At 40.7% G+C, this 26,562-nt stretch overlaps 1 protein-coding gene across 2 annotated transcripts in view; it reads right to left on the reverse strand.

Annotated features, from left to right (window-relative positions):
* DNM1L (dynamin 1 like) overlaps nucleotides 1–26,562 on the reverse strand; it is a 49,405-nt gene that overhangs the window by 11,534 nt on the left and 11,309 nt on the right. For both annotated transcript variants that reach the window (XM_081331728.1, XM_081331727.1), the window contains exons 2-14: nucleotides 24,697–24,844; nucleotides 15,083–15,129; nucleotides 12,474–12,545; nucleotides 11,472–11,558; nucleotides 10,830–10,992; nucleotides 9,505–9,625; nucleotides 8,098–8,229; nucleotides 6,019–6,225; nucleotides 5,187–5,307; nucleotides 4,855–5,010; nucleotides 3,943–4,032; nucleotides 2,462–2,554; nucleotides 86–142 (exon numbers count right to left, since the gene is read on the reverse strand). In XM_081331728.1, coding sequence (XP_081187854.1) covers nucleotides 86–142; nucleotides 2,462–2,554; nucleotides 3,943–4,032; nucleotides 4,855–5,010; nucleotides 5,187–5,307; nucleotides 6,019–6,225; nucleotides 8,098–8,229; nucleotides 9,505–9,625; nucleotides 10,830–10,992; nucleotides 11,472–11,558; nucleotides 12,474–12,545; nucleotides 15,083–15,129; nucleotides 24,697–24,844 — 1,494 coding nt within the window. The remainder of the gene's footprint in view (nucleotides 1–85; nucleotides 143–2,461; nucleotides 2,555–3,942; nucleotides 4,033–4,854; nucleotides 5,011–5,186; nucleotides 5,308–6,018; nucleotides 6,226–8,097; nucleotides 8,230–9,504; nucleotides 9,626–10,829; nucleotides 10,993–11,471; nucleotides 11,559–12,473; nucleotides 12,546–15,082; nucleotides 15,130–24,696; nucleotides 24,845–26,562) is intronic.

Here is a 26,562-nt window from a genome sequence, read left to right on the forward strand (position 1 = left end):
AATTTGGACCACCTTGAGAGAAAAAAAAGCTGTTTGGCATTTATAATACTGTCAGTTTTATGAAGAGTATCAGACACATACTCACCTTGTCCCGTAATCCAACAGAAGACATCTCTCTAGCTAATCTGTTCCGCCTTTGTTCCTTTAAGAAAAAAATGTGTGATTAGAAATTAGCTGTCCAAGAGCAATCAAATCCTGATTGCTAAGGCATTAGCGTAGAAACCGGGGGTTCTAGTCCTCCCTTAAACCCAAAGCCAACTGACTGGCCTTGGACCAGTCATTTTCTCCCAGCTTTAGGAAGAAGACATTGGCAAACTTGAAAAACTTGCCAAAAAACCTGCAGACTAGCCCAGGTAGTCTCCAGGAGTCCATACTGACTCAAAGGCACACACCTATCTAAGCATGATTTCTGCACTGAGAAAGAGTTAAATATGTTTAATTTAATTTAATTTAATAATTTGATTTCTATACCGCCCTTCTCCCGAAGGACTCAGAGCGGTGAACAGGGCAATACACAATAAAAATCGAATACAAAAATTAAAAAGCCATTAAACATCATGCCCATAAAATCAATACATATTAAAGTTAAAACTAGTTTTAAAAACCCAACCCCATCCCGTCAGACCAGGCCAGCTTGTTCAAAAAAGAATGTTTTGAGATCGCGCCGGAAGGAGCGAAGGTCGGGGGCCATCCGGAGCTCAACCGGTAAGCGGTTCCAAAGGTCTGGCGTGCCCACAGAGAATGCTCTCCCCCTGGGGGTCACCAATTGGCATTCTTTGATCGGCGGCACCCTGAGGAGGCCCTCTCTGTGGGAGCGCACTGGACGGAGGGAAGTTGACGCCGGCCGCAGGTGTTGCCGTAGGTAATCCGGACCCATGCCATGAAGGGCTTTGTAAGTCATAACTAACACCTTGAACCTCACCCGGAGAGCAACCGGTAGCCAATGCAGCTCGCGGAGCAAAGGTGTAACATGGGAGTATCGGGAAACTCCCAAGACAACTCGCGCGGCTGCATTCTGCACCAGTTGGAGTCTCCGGGTGGACCTCAAGGGCAGCCCCATGTAGAGAGCATTACAGTAGTCTAGACGAGAGGTCATGAGCGCATGAGTGACTGTGCGCAAGGCATCCCGGTCTAGATAGGGCCGCAACTGGCGCACCAGGCGAACCTGGGCAAAGGCCCCCCTAGTCACAGCTCCAATATGCTCTTCCAAAGAGAGCTGTGAGTCTAGAAGGACCCCCAAGTTGCGAGCCCTATCTACGGGGGGTAATAGCTCACCCCCCATGGCCAATGATGGAATAATCGGAATTTCCCAGGATGCCGGCACGAACAGCCACTCAGTCTTGTCAGGGTTGAGTCGAAGCCTGTTCCTCCCCATCCAGACCCGGACCGCCTCCAGGCAACGGGACATCACGTCGAGGGCATCGCTGGGGTGGTTTGGGGTCGAAATAAAAAGCTGGGTATCATCAGCATATTGGTGATACCCAACTCCAAAACCACGAATGATCTCACCCAGCGGCTTCATATAGATGTTGAACAGGAGAGGCGAGAGAACCGATCCCTGAGGGACTCCACAAATGAGAGGTCTCAAGGTCGATCTCTGCCCCCCTGCCAACACCGACTGCGAACGTCCCAGAAGGTAAGAGGAGAACCACTGGAGAACTGTGCCTCCCACTCCTAACCCTTAAAGATGAGTTAGTAGCAATAGCACTAGCATTTACACTTTTATACCACTTGATAGTGTTTTACAGCACGCTCTGAGCAGTTTATAATATCAGCATATTGCCCCCAATAATCTGGGTCCTCATTTTACTGACCTTGGAAGGATGAGTCAACCTTGAGCCAGTTAGGATCTAACTCCTGGCTGTCGGCAGAGTTAGCCTGCAGCGGACCTGGCCAAAGCCATTTTCCTTGTTTCCGGTTGCCACAAATGAGACGTTTTCTATTAGACTAAACATTTTTCTATCCCGTGGGAACCAAGGTCATTTCTGTTTCCCTCAGCTGGGGAGGATATTTTTAGTATTAGAAAGGCCACCTGGATGTGTTATTGGGGGACTAATTACATAGCCAGTGGGGTGGGTCTGTAACTTTGTATTACTGTTGCTTTTGGGAGGGAATTTTAGTCTTGGTTTCACTTTTGACCATGCCAATACTTTGTATCCAATAAACATGTTCAAGCCTCAGAGTTCTGTTTTATTTGGCCTCATCTAATGGAACCATGATAACTGTATTCTAACCAGTTAAAGATATCTGAACTTCCTAATGACAGGAAGACTTGCAGCCTGTTCTACCTCCAAGAATTGGAGGCACAGATGTTTCTGTCACACAGGCAAGATGATAATTTATGTTTTAGCTAATATTCCCAATCAGGCAAACAAAGAATCTACCCTCAATAGTTGATATGAAAATCTAGTAAGTTTAATAATGTGTCGTAAACATTTGAAAAGATTATATTCTCCTTTACCTCTATATTATTGTTTATTAGCCCACAAGCATCTGCAAAATCTGGATGCTTGGTGTTGATATAAGCCAATTCAATGGCTACTAAATTGTGAACCTAGAAAAAATAAGAGAGAGAGAAAAAAATCAAAACTTTAATTCCACTGAAACATAACTTCAAAACTTCAGTTGGCATTGAACACTGCATCAAGAACAAAAATGTTTCTTCTCAGTCAATTTTTCATGATACGTTTTTGTAACATGCTTTCTGTTTCAAAGTGATTTTATAGTTCTCAATGTTTATGCCACATATATTTCTATACTTTGCAGCCTTTAATTCAGCTCAAAATTTTATAAATAAAATGTACAGTCAAGTTCTGGATCAAGTACATTTCATTCAGAATTAAGCCCTCCATTTATAGATGACCCTATTGTCATGGCCCCCTTGGAGCAGGGGTCTGAGGAGGAGGAAGAGATGGAGCTGGGGCTCACAGAGGGAGATGGTGCTGTCTCTCTGGCCCAGGAGGCATGACCGGAGGACGAGGAGGCAGTTCCGGGTCCCTTGGGCCGTGGAAGGGTCACCAGGGAGGAAGAGAGAGCGCAGGATGACTGAGCGAGGGGGGAGGAGATGGACAGAGCAGGCAGCAGAGGAGCGATGGAGCTCCGGAGATGAGCAACTGCCTTCCCCGCCCAATCCCCGAGCGCGGAGAATGTAGAGGAGGTGGAGTCAGCGCAGAGCGACCCGACTACTCAAGAGGAGGGTGCCCCGCCCCTCTTCACAAGGCTCACCTGGGGAATAGGATTTAAAGAGATGCCATGGGGAGGGGCTTTTGTTGGGAACAAGTACTGCATTTTTCGAGCCACACTTGCTGTTACCGACATCTTGCCTTGCCTTGCCTCGCAGCGACACAGCTCTGCTCCAGGTTATGCTGCAGTTCCAGCAAACAATCCGTGCCACAAGGATGCCCAATGACCAAGCTTCTTGAACTGTGCTGCTACCCTGGATTCCTAGCAGCCAGGAACTATTGGTGATGGGTGTGGGTGTGGATGTTTTTAGAGCTTTGGCTCTTGGACTTGCAGTGAATTGTGCTGATCCCCTGGACTTCTAGCAGCCAGGAACTATTGGAGGGGTGTGTGCATGTTTAGAGCTTGCTGTTGGACTTGCAGTGAAGGGTAGGAATTTTGGGAGAAAGCTGGAGCAATAAAAGGGAGTTAACCCTTCACTTCGGCTGTGTCGCTTCTGTGCCCAGCCCCGGGTTATAACACCCATGTACTGAATATAATGAAGTTCATTACCATATAAGGATATAACAAACTGAAGCTTAAGTCCTATGAAGGAAGCCTATTTTATGTACTTCTACAGAAATTGTAAATGTCACTTGCAAAACTATTTGATCACGAAAATAATTCTTCAGCAACAAACCCCATAGTGATATCTCATAATATCTAACTCATGTTTTCATGCAACCAAAGGTGTCATAATACAAGAATCTCCACCCTGATTACCATTTCATTTGTAATTGGTAGCCTTCGACGCAAAAGACTGGTCACAACCTCAACAATGGCATCGTGGAGTTTAGGAAATCTCAGCAATTCCTGAATACAAGCAAAACAGCACAGGATTTCATTTGCTATAATCAAAAACAGAATGGTCAAAATGAATGAACTAGAATATTTAGTTTCCAGAAGAACTGGTCTTCATAAATAATGTAATTCCCATAAACCAGCAGAGACCACCGAGTGCCCCCAAATGGCTCCCCTGACCCTGGTTGTGAACTTCATTTCAACAGCAAATCTAGAGGAGTTTTGCCTGAGTTCCACTTAGAGGAATCCATCCCATTACACTGGTGTCAATTACTCTTCTCTAATTATCTCAACAGAGTGGAAGTAGGAGTCCTTCTGACATGCCCACCCTCTTACCTCTATACTGTAAGAGAACTGTGACGGAATGGAACAGGGCAGTGCTATACTCTTACTTTATGCACTCCACATGCTTCTTTCTCCAAGTGCCTCCACAGGCACATATTTAAGATATACCAGCCCTTTCCCAATCTGACGTTATGGAACACTGACTTTCAGCCAACAACCATTCTGCCTGGCAATTATGGAATTTGTCCAGAATAATTTGAGGAAACTACACTATGTAAGGGACAGCAAAGCAAAGCATTTGCTTACATGTCTATACTAAAAAGATACCCCTGTGTCCAAGTATGCACACAGCCTCTAGGAGAATCTATTATTATTCCAACACCTGTTCATTTACATCTTTCTCCTTAATGAGAAGAGTTCTCCTTTATCGCCAAAGAAATTATACGTTACAGATGCATTACTTTGATAGCCTTAGCAGACACTTCCGAAGTGCCAGATTATGTCAAGCTCTAACAGCAAAAACGTTTATACACCAGCTCCTTCTTTTACCTGAGTGCTGTAATTACTACAGTGCTGAATAATCCGTTGCATTTCCTCATGAACGAGTTCCACACATCGTAAGCTGGGCTCTTCCAAGCGTTTGATTTGCCTTTTTACTAACAATTCAAATGAAACTTCAGGTACAAACAACGCAGGCCGGGGACCCTGATCAAAAGGAAAGCAAAGAGTTACTGTTTTGTTGTCAGACCTCACTATACTGAATGGGGCAATGAAACATTGGGCAGATCATTCCATTATTAACAACAACACCCCGACCACAGAGTATCTGTTTCAATGAGAAAAAGTATCTTACTGAGTAGTTATAAAAGGATAATACCTACAGTAGCATTTCTAATGGCAGTCAAGATGTCAATGGTGTTAAGGCCACCTAATGGATCCACAGATTCTAAGGTGCGCCCGAAGGTTTCATGAAAAATGTAGCAAATTCTAGCTCCGCCACACCTAAAAGATGGGGAAAAAAACAGGAAACGAGTAAGCCAAATTGTATTATATGTACTTAATTTTTGTGAGGACAGCACATTTCAATTCAAGTTTTAGAAACTTACTAATGAGGTAAGCTTACCAATGAGGACCCACTTACCAATGATAATTGGGACCGGGAACTCCTTTGCTAAACAATACAGTTGGAATGTGTAATGTTATATGATTGTACCAACTTACAACAACAGTTCCAGCTGTCTCAGTTGCCATTGTTAGATCAATTCTGTGAAGTTATAGCACCCCAGGACCACATGACTGCCATCTGCAACCTCTTGCTGGCTTCCCCTTTGCTTCTCAAAAGCTAGCAGGGAAGATTGCAAATGACAATTATGTGACCATCAGATGCTGAGACAGCCACAACTACGAGGACCAGTTGTACAGGTAATCCTCAACTTATGACCATTATGGAGTCATGAGATTGGGGTGGGGCCGGGGAAAGAGCCATTGAAACTTTGAATCCAGGTCAAGTCCATCTTAATTCTGAATAGTCACTAAGCAACAAGTTATAAGTCGAGGACTATCTATAATTACCTCTTGTTCACTGCTGCTTAACTTTGAACAGTTGTTGAACAAGCGGACATTAAGCAAGAATTACTTGAATGTAAGTATGTATCAATCTAGAAAGTACGTATCCATCTATCATCTATAGCAAAATGTGTAACATTTGCTTACAGTTCTGAAGTCTCTATGTATTTTGCTGTCCCTTCAATGGTGTTGCAATATTCAGTGGCAAATTTGGTAATAAGCTGCAAGAATGTGGCACTCTTATCATCTACTGGTTCTCCATAGCTGTTGAGCAGAGACTGGTACTGGGCAGCTAAAACATTGATTCTGGTTTTCAGTTCAGGTAAGCAATCTCTAATGTGATGCATGAGTAGCCTAAAAGCAAAGTTTGAAGGGGGAAAATAAAATGTTAAAAAGATGATTTAAGCATGCAATCTATTCAGGTTTTCATTTCACATTTTGGCTATTAAACAAATGAAGTTCTAGGACAGGGGTATCAAACTGCTGGCCCATGGGCCGGATCATCATAGCGAAACTGCCCACACCATTGCCGGCAATGGCAAAAAAGTTGTGATACGTTGAGACATGTTGCGAGTTTGACACCCCTGTTCTAGGAGCTGAATGTCAGCAGTTTTTGACTGAGAAATATGTGAGGTTTTTGAAAGAAAAAGCTATGAATTAATAGTAGGCTAAAATATTTTACTGAGATATTCTAGACCATTCCTCAAAAACTTATATGACATACAATCTAAAAAATCTAACAGTATTTAGCTTTATAAGCTACATTATTGATTAGCTTTAATTATTTAAAATATTTTTCAATCTCCAGGCAGGATACTTAAATGCAATTACAATAAAAATAGATAAATGTAATAACAAAATGCACAATATAATAGTGATCATTACCCAGTGGCCAGTGTGAATACTAATCTTTAAAACACCTTTAAAGGTGACCAGGGCATGAGTAAATATGGTAGAGCCTCATGGTCCAGGAAAGGGCACAACTGGCACACAATATAAAGCCTTTCTAGGGAAAGGCTATTTCAAATAATAGGTGCCAATGGCCTTTGCTTATAAGGCCTCTCTCTAGATGAACATCAAGTATTTATTTACAGGATATGATACAACTGGGAGAGTCTCTGAGGCGGCAAAAAACAATGAAATATAGCATAATTGTACAAAAGTAATGCCCTTAACCAGATATGGGTGAGCTGTAATTAGAGGCCCCTGCATTGTTTATTTCTTTTATTAGCAACCAGGCTGGTTTGGAAGAGATGGTAGTATCAAATAAACCAAGTTACAGTATAATAAATTGACATGAAGAAATATGTCAGCGAGGATTCCATTAAATTATGTTAGTTTATCTATTGCACAGAATTAGCACTTAAATACACATCAAAATCTATCATTTGTAAGCAAAAGCTTGTAATTTCCCAGGATAGGGAGGAATCAAATTAAAACTGGCAATTTGTTTACCTCACAAAGCTAACCCCATATATAAAATCAACCCATAATAAATGCCAGGTTTCCAACTGTTCCTGCATATATGAGAACTGCAAAAATAATTCTGCACTCAGAACATTATTTTACCTCTGTACATCACTGACAAAAACTCTTCAAGATTTTCCCAGAACGTTGTGTCCCTAGAATTGACACTTTGTGTATCCCTTATTATTACTCACCAGCAAAAGAAAAAATTTCTTTAACTGGGGCCCCGATGGGGGAATATCAATCTGGAGGTGATTGGTTGACTAACAGGAGCCATGGTGGCATAGTGGTTAGAATGCAGTATTGCAGGCTAACTCACTGCTCAGTGCCAGGAGTTCGATCCTAACCAGCTCAAGGTTGACTCAACCTTCCAGCCTTCCGAGGTCAGAAAAATGAGATTGTTGGAGGCAAAATGCTGACTCTGTAAAGCACTTAGAGAAGGGCAGTATATAAAGCACTATGGAGCGGTATATAAGTCAAAGTGCTATTGCTTTTGCTAATATCAGTTCCCACCTCACCCGCTGTGTATTCTCCTCGCTTTCTCCCCATCTTTAATTATAACTTATTTTTTATTGCAATTTTACTGTGATTTTATACATTTATACATGTATTTATGGTTTCATTTAATGCTGTAAACTGCCCAGAGTTGCCTTGTGGCAAGATGGGAGAGCAAATTTAATTAATAATAACAATAACAGGCACAACAATAATAATGAAAAAAATCAAGTTGCAGCTTAAGATCAGAGCAATTCCATGTACCTGTTAAGTGTTCTAGCTAGATACTTTGTCCCATTGCGGTTGGCTAAAGAGGGATACTTCTTCTGGAGAAAACCATATTCATCACGAATTGAATCAGCCACACTCTTCTTGGTGTTGATATCCAGCTGACTCCTGCAGGTTAATGAGTTTAAGTACTTATTGTGAATACTTTAATAAAAGATCACATCTTATTCATCACCAATCAGAACTGACCATTGCAGCATATGATCTAGATCTTATTCCTATTCTTTTCCTGTTGATGGCCCATCAACAAAGTGTTATATTTTGGATTTTGGTTTTTTTTTATTTTTTTGCTTTCCATGCAAAAGTGCAACCACAATATGACTTCTACTGCTTTGCCTATATTAGGGGTGTCAAACTGCCAGCCTGTGGGCCAGTTGCATCATACAGAGGCAATGCAAAAAAAGTCACAACACATCACAGCACATCACATGATGCGGCAAGTTTGACACCCGTGGCCTATATGATTGTCTGACAGACCTGGCATAAAACTTTTTATCAATATAGGGTCTACATGATGCCAAATCCTAACTCTGCTTTCATTCGTCTTATCTCCTGTCATAATTCCCCTTGTCTTTTCTTTATGCCAGACATAGGAATACACTATTTATATCAGATGCAAGCAGGGTTTCCCAGCACTAAGGCATTACTGACGAACTGTGACTCCACCCGTCCCAGTGAATCACTATTTGCATTCTTCAGGAAGGCCAAGTTGCCACCTAACCTATTAAATGTTGCCCATCTCTTTTCTGTATCAGAGGCAAAGGAACAGGCACTTCTGGGGATAAAGAGTGTGGGGAGCAGGAAAAGGGTGCCCTGCGTGCCGGGCAAGGGCATGTGTGTGCCCAGTTTCTTCAAGGTTGGAAAGGTTAATGGGGGAGGGGAAAATTTATTTATTTATTTATTGTTATTTCTATTTCGGGTCCCATCCCACAGTGGTATGTGTTTTCTGTTTCAAAATGACTGCAGAAAAGTAATATCTCCTAACCGCTAGTTTGCCCAATATAAAAGTTTGAGAATATTAAGTTATCCACTACCTGCAATAGTTTTACTGAACCCTTAACGGCAAAATGTGGCGATAAATGTCTGGGGAGTGTGGGAATAAACGGACTTGATACTGGCTCTGTCTTGGTGAAGAACATTGTGTATAAATTGTTTATCTTCATTAAACAAATATATGTTTTAATTTCTAAATGTAACAGTGAGCAATATAAATGAAACCTTCTCTATGTCTCAAAGACGTTTTAGTAAAAAAAGCTAATGATGATAATTTGCAGCAAGTTTGTACAGAGCAAAGCATTGAAAACAAATCTCTGTTGCTTTAAAGTTTAATAAATAAAACAAAACAGAAACAAAATCAGAACTCTCATTCCACTCCGCACTCACCTGTTGACCACACCAATGATGCCAAGCTTCACAGGTATTACTCTTCCCATAAGCACATCCATGGCATCTGTGCCAGCATCCATGAGATCCAGCTTTGTGATCACAGCAAGGGTACGCCGCCCTATCAGAGCGGCAGGAAAACTGTCATTTACATTAAGCTGGTCATGTATTTAATTTTTCAAGGCTAGGAAATATCTACCCAAAGCAAAAACAAAACAAAGAGGAAAGGGGGGGAGGAAAGGTGAAAAGGTACAAAGTTGCCCGTTAAACAAGGCCACACAAAAGGGAAATTCACTATTTAAAGGTTGAGCCATTCTCTGATTTAAAGCAGATTGTAAAGTTACGCTAAGCTGCCTCATGCATAGTGCTAAGTTAAGAGTTTTTCTGACTTGTATTTTCTTATAGTCGAGCCAATGTACTGGCTACTGAATCACCATCTCTTGACTTGTTCTGCCAATAGGAGCTGCCAAGCAAACCAGGAAAGCTGAAAGCATTTGAACTGGGACCTTTTTGGCTTGATACTGGCTCTGTCTTGGTGAAGTACATTGTGTATAAATTGTTTATCTTTATTAAACAAATATATGTTTTAATTTCTAAATGTAACAGTGAACAATATAAATGAAACCTCTATGTCTCAAAGACGTTTTAGTAAAAAAGCTAATGATGATAATTTGCAGCAAATTTGTACAGAGCAAAGCATTGAAAACAAATCTCTGTTGCTTTAAAGTTTAATAAAACAAAACAGAAACAAAATCAGAACATGGAAGCAAAAATAAATCAAAATGTAATCAATTAACAACAGCATACATTTCCAAAGCAAAACACTTCCCCACCTGAGACAATTGTTCTAGGTTTCATAAACTAGGATTCATAAAGTGAAACAAGCTTCAGGGTTAAGCATTCCTCCTATTCTGTTATTTATTCTATGCTGCTTCCAGGTACCATTCAGCAGGTCAAACAAACGTGGCTTGCATGAAGCGAGGGCTCAAATCTGGTGAAACACTAGTCTGATAGTGTCAATAAAGTTAATGAAACAAGTAGGGAGCCACGGGGAAGGGTATTTTGCCTCCCTCATTTTATATACAATTCTGTAGTAATCCTTGAACAGTAACTGAACACCTTCCCAGCTGTTTTTGGTAATTTATGGGACTTAGCCCTGCCTTTTGTCTGAAATCCCCCAATCAGAAGATACACTGACTCAATAGAGAATATGAATTTTCTAAGAACAGATGTTAGTGCAAGGTGACATCAAACGATCAACTGGGCTTCAAAATATTGCTTCCTGGACACAGACAGACCATCTGGAATATACCTTTTATACTTACCATCTGGATCTACCTCCCGGGCTATTTTCAGTGCCTCAGAGGTGGCCATGTCTGTGTTGGCAGCAGTGACTGCCAGAATAATTGAATTGGGGTTACTAATGAAGCGAAGGATTAGTTCTCGGATCTGAAGTTCAATATCTTTTGGCTGATCACCTACAGGTACCTAAGAGGTAAAAAATTAAACCAACTGAGTAGGGAATCCCTATGAATCTTTTTCTTTAAAGTCACATAAGAAACTCAAAGTGTTTGTTTAAACTCCCCAAATTCCCAACTAGTACAGCTGCAACGATAAAAGTTGTATTCAAACAATGCAGAGGAAGCCAATTAGGGAAATGCATGTAAGATGACTATTTGAAGAGATCTGTGCTACAGGGTTACAAGAAAGGACTTCATAGAAAAGTGTTTCTCAATCTTGGCAACTTTAAGACGTGTGCCATCATGTGGTTGGGGAATTCTGGGAGTTGAGGTCCACACATTTTAAAGTTGCTAAAGTTGAGAAATACTGCCACAGATAGTAGTGCAGACTGATGATGTAGACATAGCTAGGACCCAAGTAAAAATCATTTTGAAAATAAGTGCAGTACAGTATAATTTGCTATCTTAAATTTTGCAAACCCAAAAGTGCAGTTAATATATTCTTACCTTTGTCATTCCTGGCAAATCTACAAGGGTCAGGTTGACAACATTAGGTGAAAAAATCTTTAGGTGAATTGGTTCAGGACTGATTCCCTGCAGAAAAAGAAGCCAAGAATAATGTCTAAACCAAGGTAAAGGTAAAGGTTCCCCCGCACATGCGTGCTAGTTGTTTCCGACTCTAGGGGCCGGTGCTCATCTCCGTTTCAAAGCCGAAGTGCCAGCGTTTGTCCGAGGATGTCTCCGTGGTCATGTGGCCGGCATGACCAGACGCCAAAGGCGCACGGAATACTATTACCTTCCCACCGTAGTGGTCCCTATTTTCCTACTTGCATTTTTACGTGCTTTCGAACTGCTAGGTTGGCAGAAGCTGGGACGAGTAACAGGCGCTCACTCTGTTACGCGGCACTCGGGATTCGACCCGCCAAACTGCCAACCTTCTGATCGACAAGCTCACTGAGCCACCGCGTCCCTTCAATGTTGGGTTTAATGGTAAAGCAGCCTCTCCCACCCTCTGGATATAGTGGGACCACAATGGCTGAAACATATGAAAACTGCCATTACAAGATATCTGAACCAGCTGCTGTAATTTTTACTGAGCAAGCTCTCATTTATTTCAGATGCACTTCTGGACCTCAGCTGTTCATAAACTAGCACACAAGTTTATATACTCTGAGTACATTATTAATATTCTAAATAGATTTTTTCCCCCTTAAATTTGGCTCATATGCCATTTTCCTTTAAATGTGACTGACAAAAATGCCTATTTTTTTAAAAAGCACTAAGAGGAAAAACAAAGCAAATCCTTGCACTGTCAAGGGTAAACTGCTAGGGATGACATCCCAAGCTACAATTTTAGATACTATGTGCATCGTAATCAGTGGCACATTCGGTTTCTGGACAAAGAAATTTGAACAGAGAAATCAAGATTAACTTTGATCAATAGGAAACTTCCAGTTCATGCGCTGAAGCAATTCTTATTTACAAAATATAATAACTGTGAGTGCCTACCTTATTATTTCCTGAAATCCTTTCAGTTTCATTTTCTATTTCTTGTCTAATGTCATCAAAATCTGTGTAGAGCTGAAATAATGAAAAAGCAAAGGAGCTGAACGCCTTTTGCAAGTGACTCTATTCTTGTCAGCCTATTTATTTGGATGTTTACAGGCAACTTAAGTCATAATAATTATTTAACAAGTTAATGTATCCAATTCAATAAAAACAAAGAAAGCCATAACCCAGGGACTAATACATTGACAGACAGGATGATAGCGTCAGTGCCGCTTAAAATTTCCGGATGACAGTGTTCCAGTGGGGGACAAGTGTTGTGTTACAGGAGACATGTCAGCTGGGTACCACTGAGTATCACTGGAACATGCCCACTTGTTTTATCTTTCTGGAAGGGCAGAAACAATGGGAAAACACAGTCTCTCTAATAACGAGGATCTATGCCAGACATGTCAAACTCGCGATGTCACGTGACGTCGCACAACGTATCAGAACTTTTTCCCTTTGCCAGCAATGGGATGGGCGCGGTTTCTCAGTGACGCTCTGGCCCACGGGCCAGCAGTTTGACACCCCTGATCTATGCCATCAAAGCTTTATAAGTGACAACCAGCACCTGGAAGCTGAAGGATAACCAGTGAGTTCATATAGCAGAGATGCAAAACTGCTATTCTGGATTCTTAGAGATTGTGAAAGGCTGCCAGATGTAGAACACGTTTAATATTCCACACGCAAGATGATTGTGGCTTGAGTGACTGTGACAAGGGGCTCCTATTCCAGGTAATAACACAACTGGCACTCCATTTTAATCTGGGCAAAGGCCCCTTTGGCCAGTTCTGTTTGGGGGAGTGCTATCCCAGTCTGAACTACAGATAGAAAATCCATGGCACTAGGGAAGCCAAAAACAGAGTCATTCAATCTTGTCAGTTTTGAGAGGAAGAAGGTGAAGATTAGAGAGATGCAGCTTTATTTTTATTGCCAGAAAACCCTCTTTTTAACAACCTCCAAGGGCAAGAATGGCTGTCCTACACCCGGAAATGAAAGGCAGTTTTCTGAAGCTCATATTGTTGCACTTTTTTCTCCTCTGCTAGGGGCTGTGGTTTGGTTGCATTACAGGGAGTACTCATCTTATGACTCACAATTGGGACTGAAATTTCTGTTACTAAGCAATGCAGTTGTTAAGTGAATTGTGCCAATCTGATGATCTTTGTGCCACAGCCATTAAGCAAATCACCATGGTGGTTAAATTAATCACATGGTCATTATATAAATCCAGCTTATTCCACTGAAGCTGTTTGGAAGCCTGCTCAGAAGGTAACAAATGGCAATCACACATGGTTCCAGGATGTTGGAACAAATGTAAAAACATGCCAGTTGCCAAATGCCCAAATTTTGATCATGTGATCACAAGGATGCTATAACAGTCCTAAGTGTGAGGACCAGTCATAAGCCATTTTTCCCAACACTGTTGTAATTTAAAATGGTTGTTAAATAAATGGGTATAGGTCGAGGATTATCTGTATTGCAGCTTTTCTGCAAAACTCAAGATAACACCTTCCTGTTTAAAGTACTCACAATGTACATGCAAGTCTTGAAGGAAAGTGTTTCAATACTTGCTTCCAACATTTGTCTTATGAGTGTTGAAATACATAATTATTAGGGAAAATGACACTCAACAACAAAACAACAAAACTGTACAGATCTAGGATAGACATGAGGACCTAGAACTCATTTGTTTTTGCAAATTGCCCATTTTGCCTGAATATAGACAGAAATTGGGAAAACACAGGAAATAATTGAAGAAGCCAGCTTAGCTTAGTGCAGGTTCGCATCCCACCAGGCTCAAGGTTGACTCAGCCTTCCATCCTTCCGAGGTAGGTAAAATGAGGACCCAGATTGTTGGGGGCAATAAGCTGACTTTGTAATAATGCCGCTTGGGGGGGGCGAAAGCCCTAATAAGCAGGCATATACATAGAATGAAGGCTATTGCTAAGCACATTGATTTGTGCTTCTTAGATTGTAAGCCACCCTGAGTCTTCGGAGAAGGGCGGGATATAAATGGGATTAAAAAAAGAAAAGAAAAGCACTGACCATAAGAATAATCTTCGCTTATTCAACTAGCTATAGTTAAAACAACTATGGCTTATATATACACCGTGATCCAGCCAGAATCAGAAACCACAGGGTGAAACAAGCCATCACATTTATACCAAGCATCACAGAATATGTCTCATGCACACATGAATGGCTAGTTTGAAAACCCTGGCATTTTCAAGGAACTGCATATTCACCCTCAATGCTTTCCTTGATCCCCCTTAAAAAGCTGCTTCAGAACCTTGTTCTGAGCTAACCCATTGACCATCTCTATCTTCTATTTCTTTTTCATCGTGGCCTTGAATGCTTATGGATGACTGTAGAGTAGGGGTGTCAAACTGCTGGCCCGCAAGCCAGATGCGTCACAAGGAAACTGCACCCACCCCATTGCCGGCAATGGGGAAAAAGTTCCGATACGTCACGCGTTTGTAGAGGAATCAAAATGATAGTCTTCAGCCATCTTACACAGCAGGTGCTGGCCATCCTCTCCATTACTACAGATCATGAGCAGCAAAGCCTACCTTGTTTTTGGTGTGTAGAAATTTTCCCCATTCTTCAGCATCAATCCCTGAAAAGAGATCATCATGGCATGAGATAAGAGGTGAGCAACATAAACAAAGTTTATCTATACATATGGTTTCTTGAGCTATGTTCTTGGAACTATTCGAGGGGAAACTAAAAACAAGCAACATTAGTCAATTATACACAAAAAATAGCATTTACAAATAATGTACACTCTAAAAATTGGTAATACCATAAAAGGCTCCTTCTTCTATTTAGATCCATTTTAGGCCAGTCTTTGAAACAGCCACAGAGCAGGAAAGTATACCTATGTGTGCGTTTTTTTAATATCATCAATAGAGTTAAGAAGACGGCTGATAAAAGTCATAAAACTAATAGTGACTAGGCAAAATCTTGTTGCTTGATATGTAACTTGGTCATAAACAAATACAACTGAATTGAGGCCATTATACAAGCAGACATACAAGAGAATGCTTCTGTTACCCTGTTTTATCTATACAGGATCTTCTGCAATTCCCTTGTTTTACATGCCAAGAAGAAAGTTACTATAAACTTTCAGAGGAGAAAAGGAACAATGAAGGGACAAACATTATAAAGGGTAATTATAGAAGTATTGAGTAGATGTCTAAGGCAGCCCAACACTTCTGTCAAGGAATTTCATACCCCCTGACCCATTTCAATTCTATGCCCACTTTTATCCTTATATTATCCATAACTGTGGCTTCCTGGGATAACAGTTAAGAATATTCCCTTCATAGAATCATAAGTATCCAGATTTTACCTTATAATAATCTGTGAATGAATATCCCTTTTTCTTTTTTTTAAAAAGTGACTTGTCCAAAGCAGAATTCTCAGCTTTTAATGTGCCAAATAAATTATAATTCCAGTTCTGAAACTTATCGTCCCAATTGTCCAACTGGGACGTTTATTGGGTGCCCATATAAATATTAGATATAAAATAATATAATATGTATATTATCTAATACATACAAAATAATATAAACATCTGGGGAGAAACCGTTAGGAAAACACTTGCTTGGAGGCACTTGGTAGCTATGGTCAAAATTCATCCTAATTTGATGAATCTTGCTTAATAAGAAAAGCATGCTGATTTTGTGACTCTACTTTAAAGCAACTTTTAAAAAGAAAGCCAGTTTTTGGGTGGCCTGCAGATCCGTCATGAGACCAAGCAGCTTTTCCAGAAACATTGGCAGATGCAAAACAATTTACTTGCAGATGGTTTCTCAAATTAGCCTATGTCACATTTCCATGACGCTAGACAGTCTTCTTTTTCCAGTGCTACTTATTGCAATTATTCACCATTTACTACTTCCAAGAAATGCACACTACCCATAGCTTGAAGGAAAAACAGAAAGATGATAAACAGTTGTGTTCAAGCATTTATACCACGTTCCAGAAAAAGGACAGATATTCTAGTTAAGGTTCTAATTGGACACAAAATGCAGGCAGAGAGATGGAAAGGTCCAGATTAAGGCAGCCAACCAAAACCAGAGACTTAGCAGAGCAGCCAGTGTGTGAATGCACAAATATAGGCAGCAGGCAGCAATAGAAGTGACATGGAAAGCTGGTGGCTACACTACATAAATAAGCATGCAAATTCCGTGTAGTGGAAAAAAGAAGTGAATAGGAAACCTTTAGTAAGGTGCCTTGAATGTTTCCATGTTGCAGGGTCTGCAGTTAAAAAGAAACAGCATCAAAGGTTTAGTTCTACAGAGGGTTGTCTTGTCTGTCCCCTGCCCCTTTCAGATCTCTGTGTGTTACTTCAAGCTGCAGTTTTTTATTAGTCCTGCAAAAATTACGGCATGCACAGACATACGTACTGAGAAAGAAACAATTAATGCAGTCGAAGATTTCATCTGAAAAGCTGGAGGCATCAAGCAGATAATCATCAAAGAGGTGGAAAGGTTTGCTGACTTTGAAATGACCATCAACTCTCTTAAATCTTATACCATGGAGCAGGGCTTTTCAACCAGTGATATGGGTACCACCTGTGGTACATTGGCACCTGGCAGGTGGTATGCAACCATCCTAGAAAAGTGTTAGCAGGGGAGGGGAATGAGCTGAACTGATGGCAGCACCGCACAAGCCTGAGCGAGAGATGGCTGGAGCTGCAAGGCTGTCAAGGCTCAGCGAAAGTGCCAGGATCAGCGCCAGGCCCCAGCTGGAGCTCGGCGCTGATCCCAGCACGTCTGCTGAGCCCAGAAGAAGCGCCGATTAGCTGGAATGTTGCAGCATCCCCAGGGTCTTGTGATTTACATTCAGATTCATATTTATGACGGTCACAATGTCCCAGGGTCATGTGAAGTGACCAAAAGCTAGCAGAGGCGGGGGGGGGGGAAATAAAAACCAAACACCCCCACCCCACCCCCACTGTCAATCCTCAACAGAAATGCTCACAACAATGAAAACCTCAGACAGGAGGAAGAGCGCCGCCGGGCGGGCAGGCAGGTGTCTTGCTCGGCTGTGGCTTGAGGGGCACTTTTTTCAGTGCCATTGTAACTTCGAACAGTCACTAAGCAAACTGTTGTAAGTCAAGGACTACCTGTACTTCATCACTTTTTTTCTTTTTTTGGGTGGTGGTGGTGGTGGTGTGTCATCAAGTTTTTGACACCTTGCTAGGTGAGTGATGGTACTCGGATGTTGCCATATCCTAAAAATGGTACAATGGGTGAAAAGGTTGAAAAGCCCTGCCATGGACTACCTCCATTTACCAAAAGCAGAATTAAGCACCAGAAAACAGTCACACTGGGAACAGAACCATCCATTTTTTAGAATGCAGAGCTAATGTCCCAATTTGGGTTAATGTGTATAGACATCAACATGCTCATATACTGTAGCTCTACAATGGTTCACTATCAAAAAAATGTTTACATGAACTCTATCAGAAAAAGGAAAGAAGGCGAGGTTGTCAGAATACAAGCGAATTTGAGGGCTAATCCACATGGAGCCCCATTTCCATCTGTCCTGTTTGCCATCGTTCACTCCCTAGAGACTAAAATGGACAATGTGAAATTTGAGCGGGCCACGAACAAGGAGTATATATCGGAGGTGGTGACCCTTTGAGAGCTGTATGCAACCAAATTTCATTTTGATGTATGTCGATTGGTGTACATTCAAAGTGACAATAAAGTTATCATCATCATTATAGGCTGCCTCAGCCTGAGTCCCTCTGCACAGGTAGTCCTCACTGAATAAAAACAATCACGTTATTCAGTTCCATGTTCACTAAGGGAAAAATCATGTAATTGCAACAGGGTTACAACATCACTTCCCCTTTGGTTAAGTGAAACCTCACATGACCACAATTTATGATTTTCCTGTCACCTTCTTTATTAACTGTTTGTTCCAAGCTAGTTGCAAAGCACATAAATGGAGACCCAGTGACCAGCGGATGCTGCAATGGTCTTCAATGTGTGCCAACTGCAAAGCACCCAAAAGGCAATCACGTGACCACTGGGCAGCATCATCAATGCAAGGATTGATTGCAAAGTTTTTACACTGTCATAATGTCAGTCACTGAACAAGGCAGTCGACGAGCAAAGACTACTTGTATATATTTGGGAACACTACCAGAATTCCCTGCCTACATCAGGAAACTGCAATATAAGACTGACTAATATATTGATGATCTACACTGTCACAATCCATGTAATTAAGCCAATTAAAAGTTGGTGGCTGCAATTTACACAATATACTAACCTTAGTAAGTTTTAACACTAAAGCCAGTTAAGCACAGTGGTTACAGTGGTGGATTAGAAACTGCAGACTATGAGTTTCAGTCCTCCCTTAGCATGAAACGTTTTGGCTAGTCACACTTTCTGTTGACCTAACCCTCTTCATAGCATTGTTGTGGTAGACAAAATAAGAGATGGGCGTATTATCAACACTGTCTTTAGATATACAAGAGAGAGAATAGGATGTCATCAATAAAAGTTGGCAGATTATATTGCAACATAATTAAATAGTGTTGATTTAAGCATCCACAATTGAGGGAACTTTACTTTTTCAGGTAGCTCAATATGAGAGGCTCATAGCGCTCGCTCTCTCTCTCTCTCTTGCTCTCTCTCTTTGTGTGTGTGTGTATGTGTGAGAGAGTGAGAATGAACAAGAGAGAATGAACGAGAGAGAGAGGAGAGAAAGAGGGAGGAAGGGAGAGAGAGAGAAAGAGAGAGAGAGACTAACTTACAAACAGACACACTTACAAACAGAAATACAACCTTACTTGTGGGGACAGGAAAATCAAATCTCCAGGACAGATCTCAGCTGGAGTTAGGAACCCTTGTTTGACAAACTGGGAAAGCCAGGCACTACATAGAATTTATATTTGGTTTCCTTCTATTTTTTTCCTTTTTGGGAAAGAAATGTCTTAAAGTCAGTGTCATCTTTTTTTCATATAAATGCAGTTAACTAGGATTATATGCTCTGTTCTACATGGTTCATTCTCACTGCATTTTATTCTTTTCTGATTTAGTCTCTTTATAAATTTGCCTAAACTATCAAATAAACAGGCATATAAAACATCGCAATCTGGCTAAACTCAGCGCCCAGTATCTTCAACTGTGAATACAGGAAGATCTTTAAAGTTCTGATGGCTACAGACTTGTTCAGATGTTCTTTTAGGATTTGTCCTGTGACACAACGTGTGGTTCACATCAGCTTCGCTATATGCAGTACACCCGATACATTTGATCACAACTCCCATCATCCCTAACCAATTCCCTACTGTTATCTCCTCCAACTCTGAAATGCCATGGAAAACAACAGAAGAGATTATTTATTATTGTCAAGAATCTGGATCAGATATATTTTTTCTGCATTCAAGCTACAGTGCCCTTAAATCTGGCTACCCACATAATTCTACAAAATGCAATTCAGCCTGACAAAGATCAGCAGTCCTTAACACAAAACAGATCAGAGCTTATGTACCAATAGACTAAGTCTCAGCTTGTCTGCCTAAGTCAAAAAAGAAAAGACAACATGCATACTTGGTAAGCCATTCCATCACAACACTGTAACACAGAAAAGATTCTAGGGCTATCCATGAAGCAGAGTAGAGGCATAAGTATTAACCACTAATGCAGGGGTCCCCAACCTATGGGCCATGACCCACTACCAGGCCGTGGCCTATTGGCCACCAGGCCATGGGATAGGCTGGCCAGTGCACACACTCACCCCCACTTTTTGCTAGCGCCGTCGCTATGCAAATGGGTCACTGCACAGCAAAAACAGGGCAATGCTAGCGCTCCTGCGGGGAAAATGGGGCGGTGCTAGCGAGTGTCATGCGGACACTAGGACCGCCCCATTTGCATCACACATGCTCACAGCCCTGTTTGTGTGCGCATATGCATAAAATGCTTCCCCCTCCCTTTCCCTCCAGTCTGCCAACCGAGAAACGTTGGAGACCTCTGCTCTAATCCTTACCTTTTGCATGCTTCATTAATAATAATAATAATAATAATAATAATAATAATAATAATAATAATAATAATAATAATAATAATAATAATAATTATAATAATAATAATAATTATAATAATAATAGTAATAATAATTTAATTTCTATACCGCCCTTCTCCCGAAGGACTCAGGGCGGTGTAAGGTAAAGGTAAAGGTTCCCCCGCACATGCGTGCTAGTCGTTTCCGACTCTAGGGGCCGGTGCTCATCTCCGTTTCAAAGCCGAAGAGCCAGCGCTTGTCCGAGGACGTCTCCGTGGTCATGTGGCCGGCATGACTAGACGCCAAAGGCGCACGGAACGCTGTTACCTTCCCACCGGAGCGGTCCCTATTTTTCTACTTGCATTTTTACGTGCTTTCGAACTGCTAGGTTGGCAGAAGCTGGGACGAGTAACAGGCGGTGTACAGGGCAATAAATACAATAAAAATAAAGTATACAAAAGTTAAGAAAAAATTAAATATAAAGCCCAATTACAATAAAATTAATTAAAATTAATATTAAAATACCCCAAACCCATCAGACCAGGCCGGCTTGTTCAAATAAATACGTTTTAGGTCACGGCGGAAGGGTTAATAGGGTTAATAAGAACAGAGTAATGCAGAGATTTCTTCATTAAGTGCACAGGAGATTATAGTTTGCAGTGATTTCATGTTCTTCAATTTAAAAAGCTGCCATTAAACCCAATGTATTCAGTGTCTTCAGAATACATAAACTGGGTGAGGAAGGGGAATTGCTTTTTACTAAATTCACAATCAAGGGCTACAAATGCATCCTAATGAAAAAGGCAGGACTAGAGAGGCTATAAAAACCAATGCAACATATAACAGGTACAACTTGATTTCAGCCAAGAATTTTGTGAAACTCTGTAATATGCAGCAATTTTTCTAAATGGGAGTTAAAAAACATTTATTCAGACCAGACAACTCCCCAAATCCCAGTTGTTATTAAAGGAAGCTTTAGTAAAAATTCAACTGTCTGCCAGGTATTATTCACCAACACTGATCTCTTCTCAAGTAATCTAGTATACAAATGCAGCAAATATTTTTGAGGGTTTCTAATAAATTTACTATGGGATATATATTTATGCAAAATGTCCTCCACCAGTGAAGCCAGCTGCAATCAATTAAATATATTTTGTAAGGATGGCAAAAATTTGGTATCTTTCTTTCATCATCTAAACCTTTTAATTTCAGTACACTTCTCAATGTATTTTTCATTGAGAGAAATATACTAGTCATACAAATAATATAACTTCTTGATATTTTTTTTCTTTCCATAATAAAAATAGATCCAATATATTCCATTTCCCCTGTTGCCCAATTAAAATCATTTTCCCGGAAGGGAAAATTATATTTTCTTAATCTCCTGATTAAGCAAAGGGCACCCAAATATAAATAAGACAAAGGATGATTCTTCAAGAGGACAAACTCCTGCTTTTATAGTAAATAAATGTTAATAGAGCTCTAGAAAGTACTAATCACTGTTTGCTCATAGTTGCTAGTCTCCTTATTCTTCCTAAAATTATTTGTTCAGCTATATGTAAAGAGGCCAAAGAGCCAAGCCCTTTATCCTACCATCAATAGGGTGGATTTGATTAAATCAAGTTTAATCATGATTTAAATCGTGATTTAAATAACTAGTAAAAAGTCTTGATTTAAATTAACTTGATTTAAATCATAATTTTTTTTAAAGAGCAGCTGTCATCTCCTCCTCTGACCCACTCTTGACTCACCGACAGCCCCATTCACTTTAATGGGATGGCTGGTGATGCGGCAGTGACACAACAAGGTGAGGGACGTAGTGGGCAGCAAGTGAGTGGATGCCCGCCAACAGGCGCTGCCATGATGGATCTGAGATGACAGGTACTCTTTAAATGTAAGGACTCATTCTTGCTGGTAGTTAGAATCTTTAAAATTATTATTTGCAAACAAAATGAAGGTTTCCTATTTAGAATAATAAGCTGTCAGGTTAGTAAAACAGCGATATCAGAACCGATTTTAGGTTAATAGGTTAATCACACATAGCATGTTTCCCCGAAAATTAGACCTACCCCCTAAATAAGACCTATCCTGTTTTTTGGGGGGGCTAATATAAGCCCTACCTCAAAAATAAGAGTTAGGACCCTGCCCACTCCATCCCATCTCGCTGCCGCTATGGGGCAGGAGAGCACGTGTCGTTCCGCTGCTGCCACAACGAGGCAAGGCAGGTGTGGGAGTGGGTGGAGCTGCCCCACACACCCTGCACCCGCTTACTTCAGACACACACGTATACCCAGCCAGGCCAATCCTTGCTCGACGACCTTCCCCTTCACTCTCCTCCCGAGCTGAGCTACCATGCTACGAAGGATGGGTGGGATAGGCCCGGTCCCCCTCCGCCATTTTGGAGCCAGGGGAAATGACAGCGAAAGGCTCCACTGCCGCTGTTCACCGCTGGAGGGGCGTTTCTCGTCCTTTGTGCAACAGATCACCTGCCTGGCGACAGCCACCTCCCCCTACTCCACCAACTCTCCAATGGCTTGAGCCATAACCCGGCAGTGCAAGCCTCCCCTGCCACCTCTCTCCACCAGCCCTCCGTCGCCACCACTGGAGAGAACGGGGAGGGGAACGGCTCTGTGCAGCGGCGCAGAGCAAAGAAGAGCACTTGCTTGCCGCCCTGCATCGCCCCGTGTCCCCCTTCTCAATTCTGGAAATGGCAGCCCCGTTTCCTGCCGCTTCTCCTCCTGGCACTGCTGTAGAGTTTGGCGCACCACTGCCTAGCTCCTCTCTCTTCCCGAAAGCATTTCTTCACTAATCTGCTTTCCAGCTATGGCCTGTTTCTCTCAGGAAAACGGAGTTTGTGGGACTAAAAAAAATTCAGTCATACCTTCCAACTTCTCACGGGGAAAAAAAAGGTCTCGTAAGAAGTTAGAAAGTCTGACTGAACTTTTTTTTTTTTTACTTTTGGAGAAACCCGATACTTGGAGAACTATTCAAATTCTTTTATTTAATTAAAACACTTAAAGAGTCTGGTACAGATGCATTTTTCTTCAAACAACCATAGAGTTTGTAGTGTACATAGATTTGCAAAACAATGGGATAAAAGAATGTTCCTGAACTTTGTTTTATGATTTAATCTCATGGTTACTGTGAAATTGTGTGAATGCATCAATGCAGTGCATGTTATCTCAGCTTGCAAAGCTTGGATTCACTTAATGAGTTTACTGAAAATGTAAATATTGCAGAATATATAGCCTCATGCTACATAACTAAGCTCCATTTCACGCAGAATAAACTAAATTATTAATGTATCTTAAATAGAAAACTATACTTAGATTTTTACTCCAAAAGCATTTTATTAAAATTTGATTAAAAAAATTAAAAATCCAATTTAAATTTTAAAAAATCCATTTATTTATTTTTTAAAATCATTATTATCCATCCTGACCATCAACAAGGTTAGCCATACTTCCAACACCTATCTGCACGAATTTAAGGTATTTTACACAAACAGGTCCTTCTTTATGTGGGAAAGTGTCTCCAGATGCTAAAGCTCTGAATATAATACAATATAATACTAATATACTCTAACTTGCTGTCAGATATAGTGAAAGTTATCAATAAAATGCTTTGAACATGCTAAAGCAGGAGTTTCCAAACTACTTCAACCTCTGGAACCCGATAAAAAAATTCATTCCCAAAACTCTTATCAAGAGAAAAAATTCTAGTGAAAGAAAATTGGCTGCACTCAAATGAATTTTCTCACCTGCGCAGAACCCGTTAACTTTTCACAGAACCACTAGGTTCTATAGAACAGTTTGAGAACCCTTAATCTAAAATGCTATTAAAATACTATGCCTAGTTTTGATTACCCCAACATCCCATGTCCAAAAAGAAATAAAAATATTTTAGAACACTTACATATACCCATATACAAGATAAACCTATTCCATTAGATTTTTCTTTCTTTCCCCACATATTAAAATTACTGAATTCCTGTTGCAATTTGCTACCTGTACTTTAATATCAGAATGTATAAATAATCAAAAAACCTGAGGCATAGGAGAAATTTAAGTACTGTTTTTTCTCTGTACTGATTGCATAACAATGGCTCACAATCATCTATTGCCATTTAAATATCCATTAATCTCACATGCCTTACCATTTTCATCTCCAGCAGTTTTCCGACATTCTTCTGTTGTAACATGTACCAGCTGCAGGATGAGTGGCCTTCGAGTAACAATCCCAGTGCCTCTTGGGAGCAGATCTCTCCCCACCAAGCTTTCTAGCACAGAACTTTTGCCACTGCTCTGAAAATGAGAAGAGAGGACTTAAATACTCATGCCACTACTCCAATAACTTTGAACAGAGTTTCCTGCATCTCAAGCAATCATCAGTATGAACGCCCATCGAACCACGGGAAGTGAATTTGTCTTTGGCAATCCAAGTTCAAAGGGAGAAAAGGAGATGTTGAAGTGCACAGGATGCTTAGATAAGCACAGAATAATCAGAATTTCAAGCAAGAGGTTTCCTTAAAGAACATTTTATTTGGCTACACAGTATTGGCATGATCAAAAGTGAAACCAAGACTGAAGTTTTTTTGTTGTTGTTGTTGTTTTTAGTCCCATTTATATCCCGCCCTTCTCCGAAGACTCAGGGCGGCTTACAATCTAAGCACAAATCAATGTGCTTAGAAATAGCCTTCATTCTATGTATATGCCTGCTTATTAGGGCTTTCGGGGACCCCAAGCGGCATTATTACAAAGTCAGCTTATTGCCCCCAACAATCTGGGTCCTCATTTTACCTACCTCGGAAGGATGGAAGGCTGAGTCAACCTTGAGCCTGGTGGGACTCGAACCTGCACTAATTGCAGGCAGCTGTTGTTACTTAAGGAGGCATTAGCCCACTGCTCCACCAAGGCTCTTTCATTATTCCCTCCCAAAGGTTACAATGTTACAAAGTTGAACTTCCCAGCCCAGTATTAGGTCATAAATCACATTCCCCAATAATCTACTTTGGCAGGCTAACAAAAGCTGCAGCCCGCCAAAACACTGGCAATGACCTTGGTTCCCACAGGACAACTTATTGTTTGGTCTAACCTAAAATATACATCCCCTCTCCCAACTCTGTGGCAACTGAAAACAAAGGAAAAAATGGCTTCACCCAAGTTTGTTGCAGCATTGACACCTACCTTCCGGCGCATAGTATGAATATATCAGTCAGAATCAATGGCTAACTAATGATTGCAGAACATTCCTGGTGATGCATGTTTAATGTTATGTTACTGAGTTTTAGAGCAGAACTAAAACTTTATTTCTAGAATCAGGTGTTTGCAAAAGAGTTCTGCAAGGCCTTTCATTGACAGAAAGGCAAGGAATAAATGAAAATGAGTAAACATTTTGGGACTTTGAGATTGTGGATTTGTGGGTTTTCATAATGATTATGAAGCCATTTAATATACTTCGTGCCAACCTGTGTTTCTTTGGCTTAAGTATACCTTGCCTATTTAAATCTGCCAGGAACATGAGCATACAAAAAAAAGCACACAACTACTACAGATATCTACACAACACTCTCACCTGGACCTGCAATGAGAAGACGACTTGCAAAGTTTTGATGACCCATGTGTATTCTAGTTACAGAAAAGTAACATATTAAAAATATGATATATGATTCCTTGTAATAAACTCCCTTTAGATACAATTTTTAAATTTTAAATTTCTACTTCACTCATAAGTGTGTAAAAAGAACATTTGGAAACAAAAGTTATTACTCCACCATATCAGACTCTTAAGTAGATAACTTTAAGCAGCATGGATAGATTAAACCATTATTTCATCAATACCAAACAGTTATCAACAAATCAGTTTCAGAAATTTGATTTCAGCTACAATAAGGAAACCATATCAGGAACAAAGAGAAAGCAGAAGTCACATTCTTGTACTTCAGCGACAATCAGTAGAGTCACTTGACTGTAAGATGGAAAGTACTTTAATTTAATAAATATAAATAAACTAAATTTTTCTT

The sequence above is a fragment of the Vipera berus genome (genome assembly GCF_964194415.1).
Source record: "Vipera berus genome assembly, chromosome: 6".
Lineage (NCBI taxonomy): Eukaryota > Metazoa > Chordata > Lepidosauria > Squamata > Viperidae > Vipera > Vipera berus.